Source organism: Saccostrea cucullata, unplaced genomic scaffold (assembly GCF_032062105.1).
Source record: "Saccostrea cucullata isolate Sc308-1 unplaced genomic scaffold, CSIRO_AGI_Scuc_v1 ctg368, whole genome shotgun sequence".
NCBI classification, from domain to species: Eukaryota; Metazoa; Mollusca; class Bivalvia; order Ostreida; family Ostreidae; genus Saccostrea; species Saccostrea cuccullata.
This window is the reverse complement of record NW_026930642.1, coordinates 355,001-369,860: the sequence shown is the minus strand read 5'-3', so window position 1 is coordinate 369,860 and position 14,860 is coordinate 355,001. Positions and strand designations below refer to the sequence as shown.

The 14,860-nt window shown below is 35.8% G+C and overlaps 1 protein-coding gene across 2 annotated transcripts in view; it reads right to left on the bottom strand.

Moving 5' to 3' along the window:
* Window positions 1–5,349: 5,349 nt before the first annotated feature.
* Window positions 5,350–14,860, bottom strand: part of LOC134229410 (interferon regulatory factor 1-like) — a 10,797-nt gene continuing 1,286 nt past the window's right edge. Inside the window, exons 1-9 of one of the 2 annotated variants that reach the window (XM_062711166.1) lie at window positions 8,996–9,111; window positions 7,916–8,153; window positions 7,446–7,628; window positions 7,134–7,306; window positions 6,916–7,024; window positions 6,633–6,764; window positions 6,246–6,401; window positions 6,027–6,133; window positions 5,350–5,897 (exon numbers count right to left, since the gene is read on the bottom strand). In XM_062711166.1, the coding sequence (XP_062567150.1) occupies window positions 5,862–5,897; window positions 6,027–6,133; window positions 6,246–6,401; window positions 6,633–6,764; window positions 6,916–7,024; window positions 7,134–7,306; window positions 7,446–7,628; window positions 7,916–8,153 (1,134 nt within the window). In that variant the 5' untranslated portion in view covers window positions 8,996–9,111 and the 3' untranslated portion in view covers window positions 5,350–5,861. Of the gene's footprint in view, window positions 5,898–6,026; window positions 6,134–6,245; window positions 6,402–6,632; window positions 6,765–6,915; window positions 7,025–7,133; window positions 7,307–7,445; window positions 7,629–7,915; window positions 8,154–8,995; window positions 9,112–14,860 lie in introns of those variants that run through there. The other variant, XM_062711165.1, reaches the window with a different exon arrangement.

The following is a 14,860-nucleotide window of genomic DNA, read 5'->3' as shown; positions in this document are numbered from 1 at the left end:
ATTATACTTCTGTTAAAATGTTTCCTATATAAAGTTCAAATGTGTATCCAGAGGATTCGAGACAAACCCACTCCCAATCTGCATTGTCTAATGTATACAAAATTTAATAAGTTTTAATGACTTTATCCCCCTTCTTGTCCCCTTCTCCGGTCTCACGCCATTCTGCAGTCCCTGGCCTTCACCTCCCCCCCCCCCTCTCCTTATTCGTTGCCGGCGTTGGATAGTGGCTAAAGCGTCTGCTTTAGAGTCGTAGAGTAAGAAGGCGTTCCGAATCCACTGCGGAATGTGGAAACTGTTCCTTCGGATGAAGCTGTACAAACCGAAGACCCGTGTTACAGTAGGTGTTGACATGAAAACAATCCGGACTGCTCAATAGCCCTAAGTATGCCAGGAAGACAACAGGAATAAGTTTGCGGCCCTCTGCCGGCAAGTGGTGACGTCTCCATATTCTATGAGTAAACAAATCTTGAGAGGGATGTTAAACAACAAACAAAGAAAAAAAAACCCTCTCCCTTCCTCGAGTATCTAACTATTTTCTGCAAATTTCACTTGTCTGGATTAATTTTAATTTGTGTTTGTACATTTTTAGCTCACCTGAGCCGAAGGCTCAATTGAGCTTTTCTGATCAAAATTTGTCCGTTCTCTGTCTTCGTCGTTGTTGTCGTTGTAAACTTTTCACATTTTCATCTTCTTCTCAAGAACCACTGGGCCAATTTCAACCAAACTTTCTACAAAGTACCCTTGGGTAAAGGGGATTCAAGTTTGTTCAAATGAAGGGCCACGCTCTTTTCCAAGGGAAGATACTAAGTATAATTATGAATTATAGAAAAATTAATGTCATTTAAAAAAAATCTTTTTCTCAAGAACTATTGGGCCAGGAAAGATGAAACTCATGTGGAATCACACTCAGGTAGTATAGATTTAAGTTTGTTCAAATCATGACCCCAGGTGTAGGGAGGGGCCACCATGGCCGATCAAAGTTTTACATATGAATATATAGGGAAAACTTTTAAAATCCTCTTTTCGAGTACTTCTAAGCCATGATTAGTGATATTCATATGGAATCATCCTCAGGCAGTGTAGATTCTAGTTTGTTCAAATCATGACCCCTGGGGGTAGCGAGGGGCCACCATGGCCGATCAAAGTTTTACATATGAATATATAGGGAAAACTTTTAAAATCCTCTTTTCAAGTACTTCTAAGCCATGATTAGAGATATTTATATGGAATCATCCTCAGGTAGTGTAGATTCTAGTTTGTTCAAATCATGACCCCCCGGGGGTAGGATGGGGTCGATCAAAGTTTTACATAGGAATATATAGGAAAATTCTTCTTCTCATAAACCATTGAGACAGGAAAGATGGAATTCATGTGAAATCATCCTCAGGTAGTGTAGATTCAAGTTTGTTTAAATCATGAGCCCCGGGGGTAGGGTGGGGCCAAAATGGCCGGTCAAAGTTTTACGTAGGAATATATAGGAAAAATCTTTTAAAATTAGCTTCTCAAGTACTTCAAAGCCATGATTAGTGATATTTATATATGGAATCCTCCTCAGGTAGCGTAGATTCTGGTTTGTTCATATCATAACCCCCATGGATAGGGTGGGACCACAATGGGGGATCCAAGTTTTACATTATAATATATAAAAATCTTCTCAAGAATAGCAAATCCATGATTAGTGATACTAGTATTTATATGGAAGCATTCTCAGGTAGTGTAGAATTAAATTTGTTCAAATCATAATCCCCAAGGGAAGGGTGGGATCACAATGGTGGATCAAAGTTTTACATAGAAAAATAAAGGGAAAAATCTTAAGAACAGAAAAGCTTTGTTTAGTGATACCCTCATGTAAGCATCATGTATTGAAGATATAAATTTGTTCAAATCATGGCCCTTTGGGGTAGGGAGGAAAACAATGGGGAATCAAATTCAAGTTATTACGAAGTAATATATAGAAACAAAATGTTTATAAAGAAATCTTGTTATCGAGAACAGCAAAGTCATATACTGTATTGATATGAAGGCATTCTCAAATAGTATTAAAATTCAAGCCCCCCACCCCACCCCCAACCACCCCCGTAAACTTTCAGTTCTGATCTGATATGTGGATTTTCCTAGCCGATGTGCTCATGTGAGCGATGTGGCCCCTGGGCCTCTTGTTGACTTAGAAAGCAATTGAAGTTTATTGTTAATACTGCGAGTACATGTATGTATGATACAGAAACAACATGGTCTAACGTACCCTTGTTACTTTTTACCCTAACCAGATCAAGTGATTTACATTTGTTGCCATTTATAAATGTTTTCTCTGTAAAATAGTGTATCATTTTACATCAGATAAAGACTGGTTACCTAACACCAGTATAATATATGTATGTCGAGCAAAAAAATCCCCACCTTTAATGTGGGAACTATAGACACAAAGGACGTTTATGGAAAGTAACAATTAAGTATGTTTTAATAGCTTCTTTACGAGAGGATTCAGGGGATGTATTCAGGTATATATATATATCTACAAAAAACTAGAGGTACTGTGAGCGATGAGCTCACTAAATGATACCCCCCGCCTCCCATATGGTTATAACTGGTGAAAAATTCCATGTTTTCCTGTGGCCAGGAAACCCAAAATATGTGTCGGATCAAAAAGTAAAATAGGAGGTGCACAATGGCAATATGTAATAAAGGTTCTGTGAAAGTTGCATCAAATTTCATTCAGTGGTATGAGAGGAGTTGCGGATAAGAGATGGGTACCCCAAAGCGTAACAGACGGACGGATGGACGGACAGACGTACAGACGGACGGAATTAACGATTACTATATACCCTCCCGCTTTTCAAGCGGGGGGTATAAAAAAGTCAAAGCAAAAAGAGGGGGAAACGAAATGAATTAGAAATGCGAAACCTATGTTTTACAAACTGGGGTGTCTTGTTTTTTTCTGTAATGATTTTTTAACGCTATTGTATAACAATAAAGAAATCTGTCTTGTGTTACATAGAACGAAAGGGGGAGTGTGGTAACTAACTACCACTTTTGCAGTTCCCTAATATATATAGATTTTTCAAGTCGGTTGGGGTGAGCTGCTGAGGGTGCTTGTTTTCTTGCTCGTTGTAGTTCCCCACTTTGCCACCATTCTTTACAACTCCCTTTTCCCCGCAGCCCTCTTCCCTTAGGGTATTAATAAAATTGTAAAAAGTTGATCTTGTATTAAAAAATCTAGTACCGAGAAAAAACTCACCTTTTTGTATATGTGTGTTTTGTGTGTTCGAGTTTTATTTGCTATACCTTGCATATTAAGGTCCCATGAATCACGTGATCTATTGTTGTCTGCTTTTGTCCGTCGTCATACATTATTTCCAGCTTCCGTAGAACGGTTGGTTTGACGAATTCCATTATATATAGCGTGTAGTGAACATGAAATGTTTACATTGGTTTCGTGGGGTCTGTACATGTTTTCCTTGGACTTTAGAATGGGACAAAAACCTTCAAAATTATTGCAATCTCAAACAAATCCTTTTTTCTGCATACGGTTGTCCGAAATATCTTACGTTTTCCTTACTTTTTTTTTGGCCAGGCACGTAAAATATCAAAATCGTTAATAAAGACTGAAAAACGTCAGATATTTCGGTTTATCGGTTGGAATGATTACATGAGTATATGAACTCTTTACAAAAATTTTGAATTTGGTGGCCCTTTGGTTCAAGGTTTTCAGGCTTCTGAGTGGGCAAATTTTGAAAATCCTTACTTCGTTGCTCATGGACATCTAGCTGAGATAATAATGATCAGATGCTTCATCTTTTATCAGACTTGAGAATTACATGACCCCTGTAACTAACATCACAGCCAAAGGTGGAAACTCAAAATGAACTAGTAGTTGGTCATGAAACATTGTTTTTCTTATCATGGACGTCCAGGTATGAGATATATTAAAACCTGTCATACAGTTTACTCCCGAGCTGCATTAGAAGTAGTAAGAAAAGGGTTATGGGACTTCTTAACTTAATTGTTGTCACACGAGACTAGGAGAGAGTTCCAGACTCTGAGGAAACTACAGTGGCCAAATCTTGCGAAACTCCAACATATACTCAGTTGACCGTGGGTCTTGTCACATTAGGAGTAAGTACAAGTATATTTCTGGCATTACACCTGATAACACCACCTTTTTATATCACCAGATCTGTGTAATTTTTAACCTACTCTTCGATTCATTTTTTTAGGGGGGGGGGGAGGGGGGTCTTGACAATTAACACTTAAACAATTATGTTATGTAATACTGCTCGTAAAAACCTACTTCGCGAATGAGTTCAGATGAGATTCAGTTATTCGAATGATATGGCCTGGAATCGAAGTGCTGGAGTATCCGGATAAACGAGGTTCAACTGTATATCCATTGCGTACGATTTAGATGCACATGTAGGTCGGGTGGATGTAACGCTTTTATGTTGCCCTAGGGGCTCCTCAAGGGGTCCCTAAGGATGTACTTTTAAATAAGGTTTGTATTTTTTCTTAGTGTTTATGAATTTATATTCTACTATAATGCCTATATGCAAATGTGTTATAAGAAATCTGCATTTTATTCGGGTATTCCTCGGGGCTAAAAGGGCATAGTTCCTTATGAAAACTGGTATGCAATGTTTTTCTTTATTTTCTTAATTTAGGATTTTCATTATCCAATTGTTGTAAGGAATCGGCTTTTTCATCTCTAACCCAGTTTCTTTTGTTGTTGTTGTTGTTGTTGTTGATGATTTTTTTTTTTTGGCTAAAAGGGTATGGTTCCTTACGAACTTTTGACATTAATTACAAGAAAACTTTTTCTACATTTTCTTGTTTTGGATTTTTAAATATCCAGTTTCGCATATAATATAACTATTATCTTGAGTAGGTGACCACTTCTATATTTTCAGAGGTCGGACATTCTTTTGATAGTTTACGACCCAGTCATCATCCTCCTACATGTTTTCCATATAATTAGCCTGCTCTGTTAAATTTATCCCAGGGTTTGAGAAAGTAAAATTAAACTTCATTTCCATTTAAATTTTAGGTGACCCTTCTTGGGCATGTCATAGAGGTATAAACAAAATTTGAAATGTTGTTCCATGCCCAAAACCTCTCTCAAAATGTCTTCCGGTATTCTGGATTACAGTGTGAAACATTTGAGTTTGAATCGTGATGCTGAAGTTGCAATTAGATGTGCAACAATACATTAAACAAAAGCCCTGGGTAACCCTCACGGTTGCCATTTCGCTTTTGTAAAATTATACACAGTATATAAAGCTTATATTCTTAATTTGAAAGAAAGCGAATTTTATAACGTCTATTCATTGTTTGTTGATAAAACACAAAGCATATTCCTTCAGATATATCACATTTTACTAGTATTCAGCAACATACACATTATACATTATCAAGTACATGTTTGTCTACATACAAGTGTCAGTTTGCACATGTAATTTCCATTTAATGTTTATGTCTTTTTTTTATTCCTTTTTTACTCAACAGTGCACCGGTATAATCGTCATGGAAACGATTGGTCCTTTTATTTTAATTTTGTTTTCAACCTGAGCAATTGGTATGGTTTGTCCGTCATATGACATTCTCAGTCACGTGACAAGATATATCACGATATTGCACAAAATGAGAAAATGGAGACCAGCTTCCTTTCCCACAAAGACAATAAAAATCAAATCGTCGTCATTAATTCACCCCAACAATAGTATATAATGAATGATGAAGGATGATTCTCTTCGAAGAATGGCGGATGAATACACTCTTGAAATCGACGGGGCCTTCGCTGGTTTGTCAGTCCGACCGACGGATGATAATTGGATTATCAGTGTTTTTTTTCACAGAGTCACTTTATTAGTTCATAGCTGTGAGAGATCAGTCAATCCAGTGTACTGCTACAAAATAAAGAGGACTATAATTTAAATTACCCTCCATTGTCCCTTTATCATGTTTATCTAAGTATTACGTGTGTTATCGGTAAATGTTTGTGTTTTTTATTACTGAATGCCAGATTTCACCCTTACCATGACCTCTCCATTTGTGATCTGTTCACAGCGTACTGCGGGGGTATCTGTGATCACAACTTCATTTTCCACATTGTCCAAAATTAAGTAGGTCGTATCACCCTCTTCTAGAGAGAAAAAAATAACAGTGTAATTAAAATTAGTTTGAAAGTTAAAGTAACAAACAGCATTTCAATTTACTAGAAATGTTATTTTGTTAATAAATATATTGGTCCTTACCAATTATGGCATCAACGTAAGCGACCTCCTGTGGCACCGGAAGTCCACTGCCCCACAAATCGGGGTATTCCGTTTCCGGTGTTTGGACCTCGGCTTCCATAACCAGCTGTATCAGTTCTTCGTCAGTTAATGTGCTGCTTGTGGTCGAGGCGGACTCTGTAAACCGTGAAAAAAAATTAAAAATTTAAACCCTCTTCAAGCACTTTTACAACACATGCTTTGCTTTAATCTTTTAATAAAACTACCTTTAAGGCTTTTTACTCAGTATTTACTTGTCCATTTAGCATGAATGCAAAATATTTAACCTTATTGCACTGAATTTAAAATAATTGCTACACCATTCTTTAATATAAAGACTGAAATACCTTTAATGAAAAAATAACTTACCATCATCTCTAGTTCCCCCGATGGAGGGGGATACCTGGGAGAGGGACTGGAAAAGAGTGTTGGTACTGGGGTAAGGGCAAGGCACGTGACCTCGGAGGTCCTTCTCCGGGGGCAGCTGGAGGGATGTGAGATCTAAAAATAGTAACATGATCATCACTGTCAGAAAAGACCAATATATTTATTAATGTTCATTTTATTTGGCAAGACATCTATTCACTGAGATATGCTATTGCTATTGATTATGCGATTCATTTTTCATATATCAAAATCAAAGTAAACATACCTGTGGATTTACAGATTTTATTGAAATCTGGGAGGCGTGTTTCTAAGCTTTCCTCAAATACTGGCTCGTTGTCTGATGAGATGTCGTCCATTCGCTCTGGGGTGTCATTCTAAACAAAGGGAAAGATTTGTTATAGTCCTATGGATACTACTCAACTAAGCTAGTTTTAAAAAGATGAGAATTCTCGCTCCTCCTTAAGTAGACATTATTACACTGACCCCCACAGAAGCTGAGCTGTCGGATTCCGACATGATGAAGTCTGAGGAAGACTCCTCCTCTTCGCCTTCGCTGTCCATCTCTACCATCTTCCTGTAAGAGATTCTCTTGGTATTGCGAGCTCGCAGACTCCTCTTCGTTTTGGTCTGGGTTATTTTTGGTACAGAGGTTCGCTCTGAAATAACAATTGACAAAATTACAAACAGATCGAGGTAAAACAATCTGGAAAAGGACCGACAACATTGGTATTCAATGAAAATTACTTTAGGTCATTGTGAGGTTTTTTAGGGGGTGGGGGTGGGGGTGTTTTGTACCTGCAGATTTGTGTTTGTGGACGGCTTTTTTCTCGTTGAGGAACTGGTAAACTTTATATGCGTCCTTGCCCTTCCTTTGGCCTTGATCTTTGAGCTGTTTGACGTCGGGGAGGCTGTTTAAGGCACACCTGAAGTTAGCCTTCCACCTTTTGGGATCGGGTTCATCACCCACCACGTATTTTCCTACATTAATTTTAAAATATAACCTAGTTTATGACGCTATATCAAGCACGGAAAGAAAATTTCAAGTACATTGTACTTGTTTCATATTTTGACAAACTATTGAGTCGCCGCGATCTTTAAAGGACTCTAGACTAAGTTGCACGAAGTTGAAACCTTATACTCATGCAGTCAGAGTGTGTGTTGCGTTGTGCAGTATGTCTTTCATTTGTTTGAAGCGATGAATCATTAACTATTGCGGTCGTCAAACAGTGGAATCAATAAAGTAAAAAGAACATGTGTCAATGTACCCGTATGTTTGGCCCATAGTTCGAACAGCCCGGCATCCACCTCGGGATCCCACCCTTGTCTGGCAGCGTGTCTCCAGGAGATCCGGAATGTCTCGCGCTCCTGAGACTCCCAAGAAAATCCCTCGATGTTCTCATTATTCAGAAGATTGACCAACCATGGCCGCATTTTCTGGCGCTCAATAGGGCGTATTGGTTTCCTCTGGGGAATGATCGGTTGCGTTTGTTTCCTCTGAACCATCTGAGAGAAAAAAATATATATATACAACTTGCAAAATCTACTTTTTTGTTATGCATATTTTATTCGCTTAAAAGTTTAGATTATGGTCCAAAGTATTACTTAAAACTGTTGCAATGATAATTTTGACAGATAATATGACACGACTTATCGCGACAAACGTGTTCAGGTCACTTGTATAGATCTCTTCTTAACAAGGAAGTTTAAATCGAAATGGCACCCCGCCAAAATCAATAGCGGGGTGCACAGAAATCACCCAGGCGTGCAACCACCCAGCCGCAGGTAGATCATAAAAGAACTTAGTAGATCGGAATCAAATACCATCGTAAGTGACCAATTAGTATTTATAGCAGAGACCTCAAATATTGTCGTAACTTTACTTGTAACGAAGATCAACAGACTGTAAAATATTCAACCGTGGTCAATAAAATATGAAATCTTTACTTTAGAAAAATGAATCAGTGGTTGCCAAGTACATAAAAACAAAAAAAAAGTTATAAATGCAAGTCAAGCCGGAAAGTTAAGCAGTTCACTGAATTTCATTAGTTAGACCAATTGATGTGCAGTATACATATGTATATACAAATGCAAATATAAATTGTTTTCCTTGATCGGTTTTATTAAAGAAAATGACAGTTAAAATAACTGAATTGTTTGAAACAAAAAATATCAATATTACTTGTCATTCTGCAAAGAAGTTTTAACTCTCGCTGCAAACCGTGGTAAAAATATGACCCAGTTTCTACATTGCGCGCGCGCCGCTTCCCGAAAATAAGTTTAACAAGTTCTAATATAAACAAATGTTGCTAAAATATAAAAATAATATGTGTCATGCATGCTCTTACCTTCGAGTAGTTATATATATATTTTATCAAACTTAAGAAACTATGTTCACAGCTGATTCCTGCACAACCTAAACAGTTATGAATATTATGTGCCCCACTGTCTATGTTTTATTCTCTGTTTTGGTCACATGACCGAGAGTACTGGGAATTCCAGCTCGTTACTTGGAAATTTCATATCTATTTTTATCCACAGCTAACACAGCAAAATAAACCTATATAATAAAGATTTAAATATTTGTGTATTGCAACCAAATCTAAATGTAAAGTATTTCTCGCTTCTTAAATATAGCACAGGCGATATTAAATATTCAGTTTGGTAAACATTGAATGGTCTATTTATGAAACTTGTTCTGTGTCTAAAAATAACGAGGGAACCCACACAAAAATAGAACTTTCATAATACTCAGACAACTCAAGCTTGCGTTCTATTTTTGTAAAAATAAAATCCAAAAATTTTCTCAACCATTCCACATGGCAAAAAAGGCCTTAGTAAATCAATGAATATTATGGCCAATGGGAGAGACGGTTTGCAATATGGTGGTTTGTAGACAATTAATGCACCTGTTTCGATGTGAATTTTTCTTTCACGGGTACTTAAAAACTTCACATATATATATTTTTAACCTCATACCTTATATTTCAGTTAATTATTAGATATGGGGTTAACCCTTTTTTTTTAAATAAAAAAAATCATGCAACTTCAAGTGCCTGTGTTTTCTTTCGTTAAAATATTTAAAGTTAATAATTATTTATATGTATAGAAATATACGAGTACAGTAATGAATGCATTGTACGTAATACATTAAAAGTATGCGTATGCATGCCTTTCTGGTCAATTTGAAGTAAAAATTTATATCTTTGCTAATTATTGATAGACAGGACCACACCCGTAGGAAGCAATTTCACTTTGGGGGATGGGAGGGGATAGACAAGCAAAAGAAGGTCATTCGACGACATTGAGAGGGCACAAGCTTGGTCCGAAAATCTGACATTTCTTAGGCTTTTTTCACGGTTTTGGTATTTTGAGTACCAGGAAAATTGTACAATCGTGAAAAAGACTAGAAATCTTAAGATATTTCGGACTAACAGTAGCAATTTCTACTGAATTCTATATTTGGTAAAATTTTTGGAGAGGGGTGGGGGGGGGGTTATGTCATCCCTGTATCCACCCCAACCCCACCCTAGTTCCTTCGGTAATGAGAACAAGGCTTAAGCTTACATGGGATCGAGAGCAGGCAAAGTTTAAAACATTGAGAAATAAATAAATTATATGTAAATAAATAAAACAAACAAAAAATAAACTTGACTTACAGAACATTATAAAGTGGAGATATTTACAATAGATGGAAAAGAAATATATGCAATTATGAATACAAAATGAATTTGTGAAACATAATGCACAATGTTCAAATGATAAAAAAAATAGTGCTGAGAAAAAGAGAGAATTTGAGTTTAAGATTTTTATTCTAAACATATATAAGGTTAAATCCACAATCCAATACAAATGCATGTGTATACAAAATATATGTATTTTATGTAAAAAAATAAAACAAACAAAAAATACTAGACTTACAGAAATTAAATGGACATTTTTAAAATTAAAACAATGCATTTATTTGGTATTACATGTTTTTGGTATCAAAACAAAACCCTCTGCAATTCAGTTTTTCCTAACAATACAATTAGTCATCTAGTAAATGGATACAACACAAGAGGGATAACTCGAACATCAGAGAGAATTTTTTTTTGAGTGTTTCTTAAGCTGCATTTTTACTCCGAAAAATATATATTGGTTAAATGCCACCCAATCCTAATTGCGCACAAAAAAGTGCATGTGTATTTCTCCATCTTTTTAAAATATATTAATATAATCGTGTTCCTAACATATTCTTTCACTGTTTCCACAACAAAACATTTTGAGATCATCGAAAATTTCGCCTGTTTTTACTGCCAATTCGGTTTGCAAGATAATTCGGTCCAACACGCTAGGTTAATGTTGACAGACAGACAGAGATCGAAGTAAACAGACAAACAGACTGACGGGACAAAAACAATAAACCCCTGGGATTTTTAAAATTAAAACAACCAAGCCATTTATTATTGATATGAAAGCATTTTTTAGTGGTATCAAAACAAAACCCTCTGCAATTCAGTTTTTCCTAACAATACAATTAGTCATCTAGTAAATGGATACAACACAAAACGAGGGATAAATTTTTTTTTCAATTCAAACATCATCATGGGTAGTTTAAACATTTTTTTTTTTAATGTAACATATGTGTAACTGCATGTAGGCTTTTTTTATTTCAGATAAAATTGATATAGTTCAAGCACTTTTTAATTACTGATAAGTTATGCACCTTTCTCAGGCTAATAATGTATTTATATGTTTGCCAGCTGCAAATATACACGAGCGTACTATGCATGTGTAATTTGAATTTGTGCATTTTTTCTAATTTTTATATCTTACTCTTATTTTCAGTCCTTATTTATCTAGATACAACATATCTAAAATTGATGTGTTACACGTAAAGGCAGTTTATGTTCGGTCACAAAAAACTGTTGTATTGCGAATGTTTAAAACATAGGATAAACCAGCGATTTATTTCCATTCCGAGGTCTTTTTATTGATATATAAATTGTTCATTTATATTAATATAAATCTTGTGTTCCTTTCTATGTACGCTCGATATTAAAACAATTTAACTGTTTCTCACAACAAAACATTTTAAGTAGGTAAATTATTCAGCAAGAATTTAATAAAATATGCCATGTTTTTACTGCCACACTTTTTTTGTAAAGATATATATCATATAGGCATTAAAAATTGGGGTTAATCTTTTTGTTGGTTAAGCCCCCCCCCTATCCTTTCAATTTCCTTCCGACGCGTACGCCTATGTATGAGCTTGAAGCGAAACAATTACCTGTAGTGCTTGAACCATATAAATTTCATATGAAGTAAAAATAGACCATATTAACATTCTGAAAGTTTTGTTTCGTTTCGTTTCGGCAGGTTTCGTTTTGATTTCGTTTCGTTTCGTCGTGATTTCGTTTCGTTTCGGTAGGTTTCGTTTCTCAAAACAACCAATTTCGTTTCCAGTTCGTTTCTTTCGTCATATTTCGATATGAAAGCATTTTCACTTTACAGGTACCCGTTTAGAAATCCCCCCCCCCTCATGTCACTAAACCTTAACCTTGGTCATAACTTTTGAATGATAGGAGTTAGGGCTTTCATATTTCACACGTACATCACCTGTGACAAGACCTTTCCAACTACACGTACATTATGGATTTTGACCCTGTGACCATGAAGTTTAACTTACTTTTTAAAAAAATTAACGTTATTTTAGATTGGTCATAACGTAAATTATACCCTTGACAATACCCTTCTAAATATATTATAGGTCTTTTGGCCCTGTGGCTTTGACCTTGAAGTTTGACATACTTTTCAAAAATGTTATATTTTCTTATACATTTTGATTAAGAAGAGATATGACTTTCATATTTTATTTGCGCATTACCTGTACCAAGATGTTTTTGAGCAGGCTATGATTTTTGACCCCTTGACCTTCGTTGTGACCTTATTCTCAAAAAAAAAATAACTTTGGTGATTACTTTTCAATGACATATGATAGCGCGTGCATATTTGACACAATATATCATAAATAATTGCAACCCGTCCACTAAGACACCGAACGCGGGGAACCACAATTCTTTGATTTTTTAAATCTCGTAACCTAGGAGATTGCATTTGAGAAATTATAACATTCTCCATAAGCTGCCATACGGGGGCATCATTGTTTCACAAGCATGCACATCTTATTATGCCTCCGTAATCGAAGATTCAGAATTACATATTTTTGTCTTGTCCATCCGTCTGTCTAGCTGTTTGTCCGCAAGAACTTTTACCTTTCCCATTACTTTTAAGTGGATAGGGCTATGGCTTTCGTATTCACAGTATTCCTTGTGGCAAGACCTTTCTTCGGGTACCACCAAATTTGACCTCGAAATTTGTCCCCCTCCAAAATATACCAAAATTTAACCTTTAACTTTTAAACAGTTGGTGCTAGTGTTTTCATACTTTTCACGTGTATAATTGTGACAAGACCTTTTAATTGCTTTAAATATTTTAAACCTTTTGAATTTGACCTTTAAGTTTGACTCACTTTGTAAAAAAAACATTAACCTTGTCCATAACTTTTAAACCGTCAGTACTAAGTCTTTCATATTTCATATTTCTCAGGTGTATTCCTTGTGACAAGACCTTTTGGATACCAATAATTTGAACTTATCACCTTGACCTTGGAGTTTGACATGCCTGAGAATCTTCAACCCTCGCCATATTAAGCTGTCATACGTGGACATCAGTGTTTCACAAACAGATTTTGTTTTTTTTTAACCTGGTTTGCGACTGAGGAATTATACTCTCCTGAATTTTTGGATAAAGAAAATATCGTATATGGGCAAGTACAACCTTACAAAAACAATGAGGTTGCTTAGTCTTTCCTCTGACTTTATTCCAGTTTAACCCATTAGTCGACTAGTCCGTGTAGATTTTAATATAAGTAATAATAATATCAAGAAAAAAATGCCATAAACAATTGATGTTCGATTCGAAGATATGAATATAATTCACATCACCTGCTTTATGAAGATCTAATATACTAGTAATTCAAAATGGAACAGATGAAACTTAAGAAGTAAGAACTGTCCATTTTGATATTATTTTGCCATTTATATGTCTACACTATGCAGTAGTATAATGCGTGTTTAATCACATTCTGTATGCCTCATAACAATTAGAAATTTTTTGTAAACAATTTCCGTATATTTAAGATAAATCATGATATTAATTATAAGAAAATATAGTGAACAGTATGTTCTATATATAATTTACAGGCAGTGTTTTTACCCCCTCGTCATCAAAGATTCGGGGGAAGAACATCTTTTGGTATTTCTGTCCGTCTGTCTATCTGTTTGTCTGTTTGTTAGTCGAAAACTAGAGGTACTGTGAGCAATGAGCTCACTAAATGATACCCTCCCCCGCCTCTCATATTTATAAAATGGCAGTGTCCATGTTTTGCTATGGGAAACCCAAAATATGTGTCGGATCAAAAAGTAAAATAGGCGGTCACAATGGCAATATATAATAAAGATTCTGTGAAAGTTTCATCAAATTTTATTCAGTGGTTTGAGAGGAGTTGCGGATAAGAGATGGGTACCCCAAAGCGTAACAGGCAGACGGACGAATATACCGGTTACTATATACCCTCCCGCTTTTCAAAGCGCGGAGAATAAAAAAACTTGAAGTGTTCAAGTTTTTTTATACTCCCCGCGAATCCAGAAAAAAAAGGGGGGGGGGGCTGGAATTTAAAGAGTTTTAAAATGTATATACGAAATCAAGTAAAAGTGACCCTGGACCCCCTTAGAAAATGCAGACCCCTCCTCGAAAATGCAGATCTATGTGAAATTGTTGTGAAAAGTCAATACTAGTAGGTTTTTAACGTTTGGAAAAGGAATTTAGGTTTTAGTTTTTGTCCTTTCTTTGGGTACCAACATATTTGACCTTCGAGTTTGTTCTATGTTGCCATTACTTACGCAATAAAGCCATTCTTCTCATACATGTAACTTAAAAGATTTTTATGTGACTGACAGATACTTGATACATGTAGTGGAAAAGCTACTGATCCTGAAGTTTACTTCGCGGGTTTTAAAAAGATAGGGCCACGGGTGAACTTTGTTTCCTTGTTTAATCAACATTCAAGTCTGCATAAAAGCTAAAAAAAAAAGGTTGTGCAGTTTGAATTATAGTATCAAAGCTGTACAAGGTCTGGCCAAGACGTACATAAAATCCATGTTCATGTT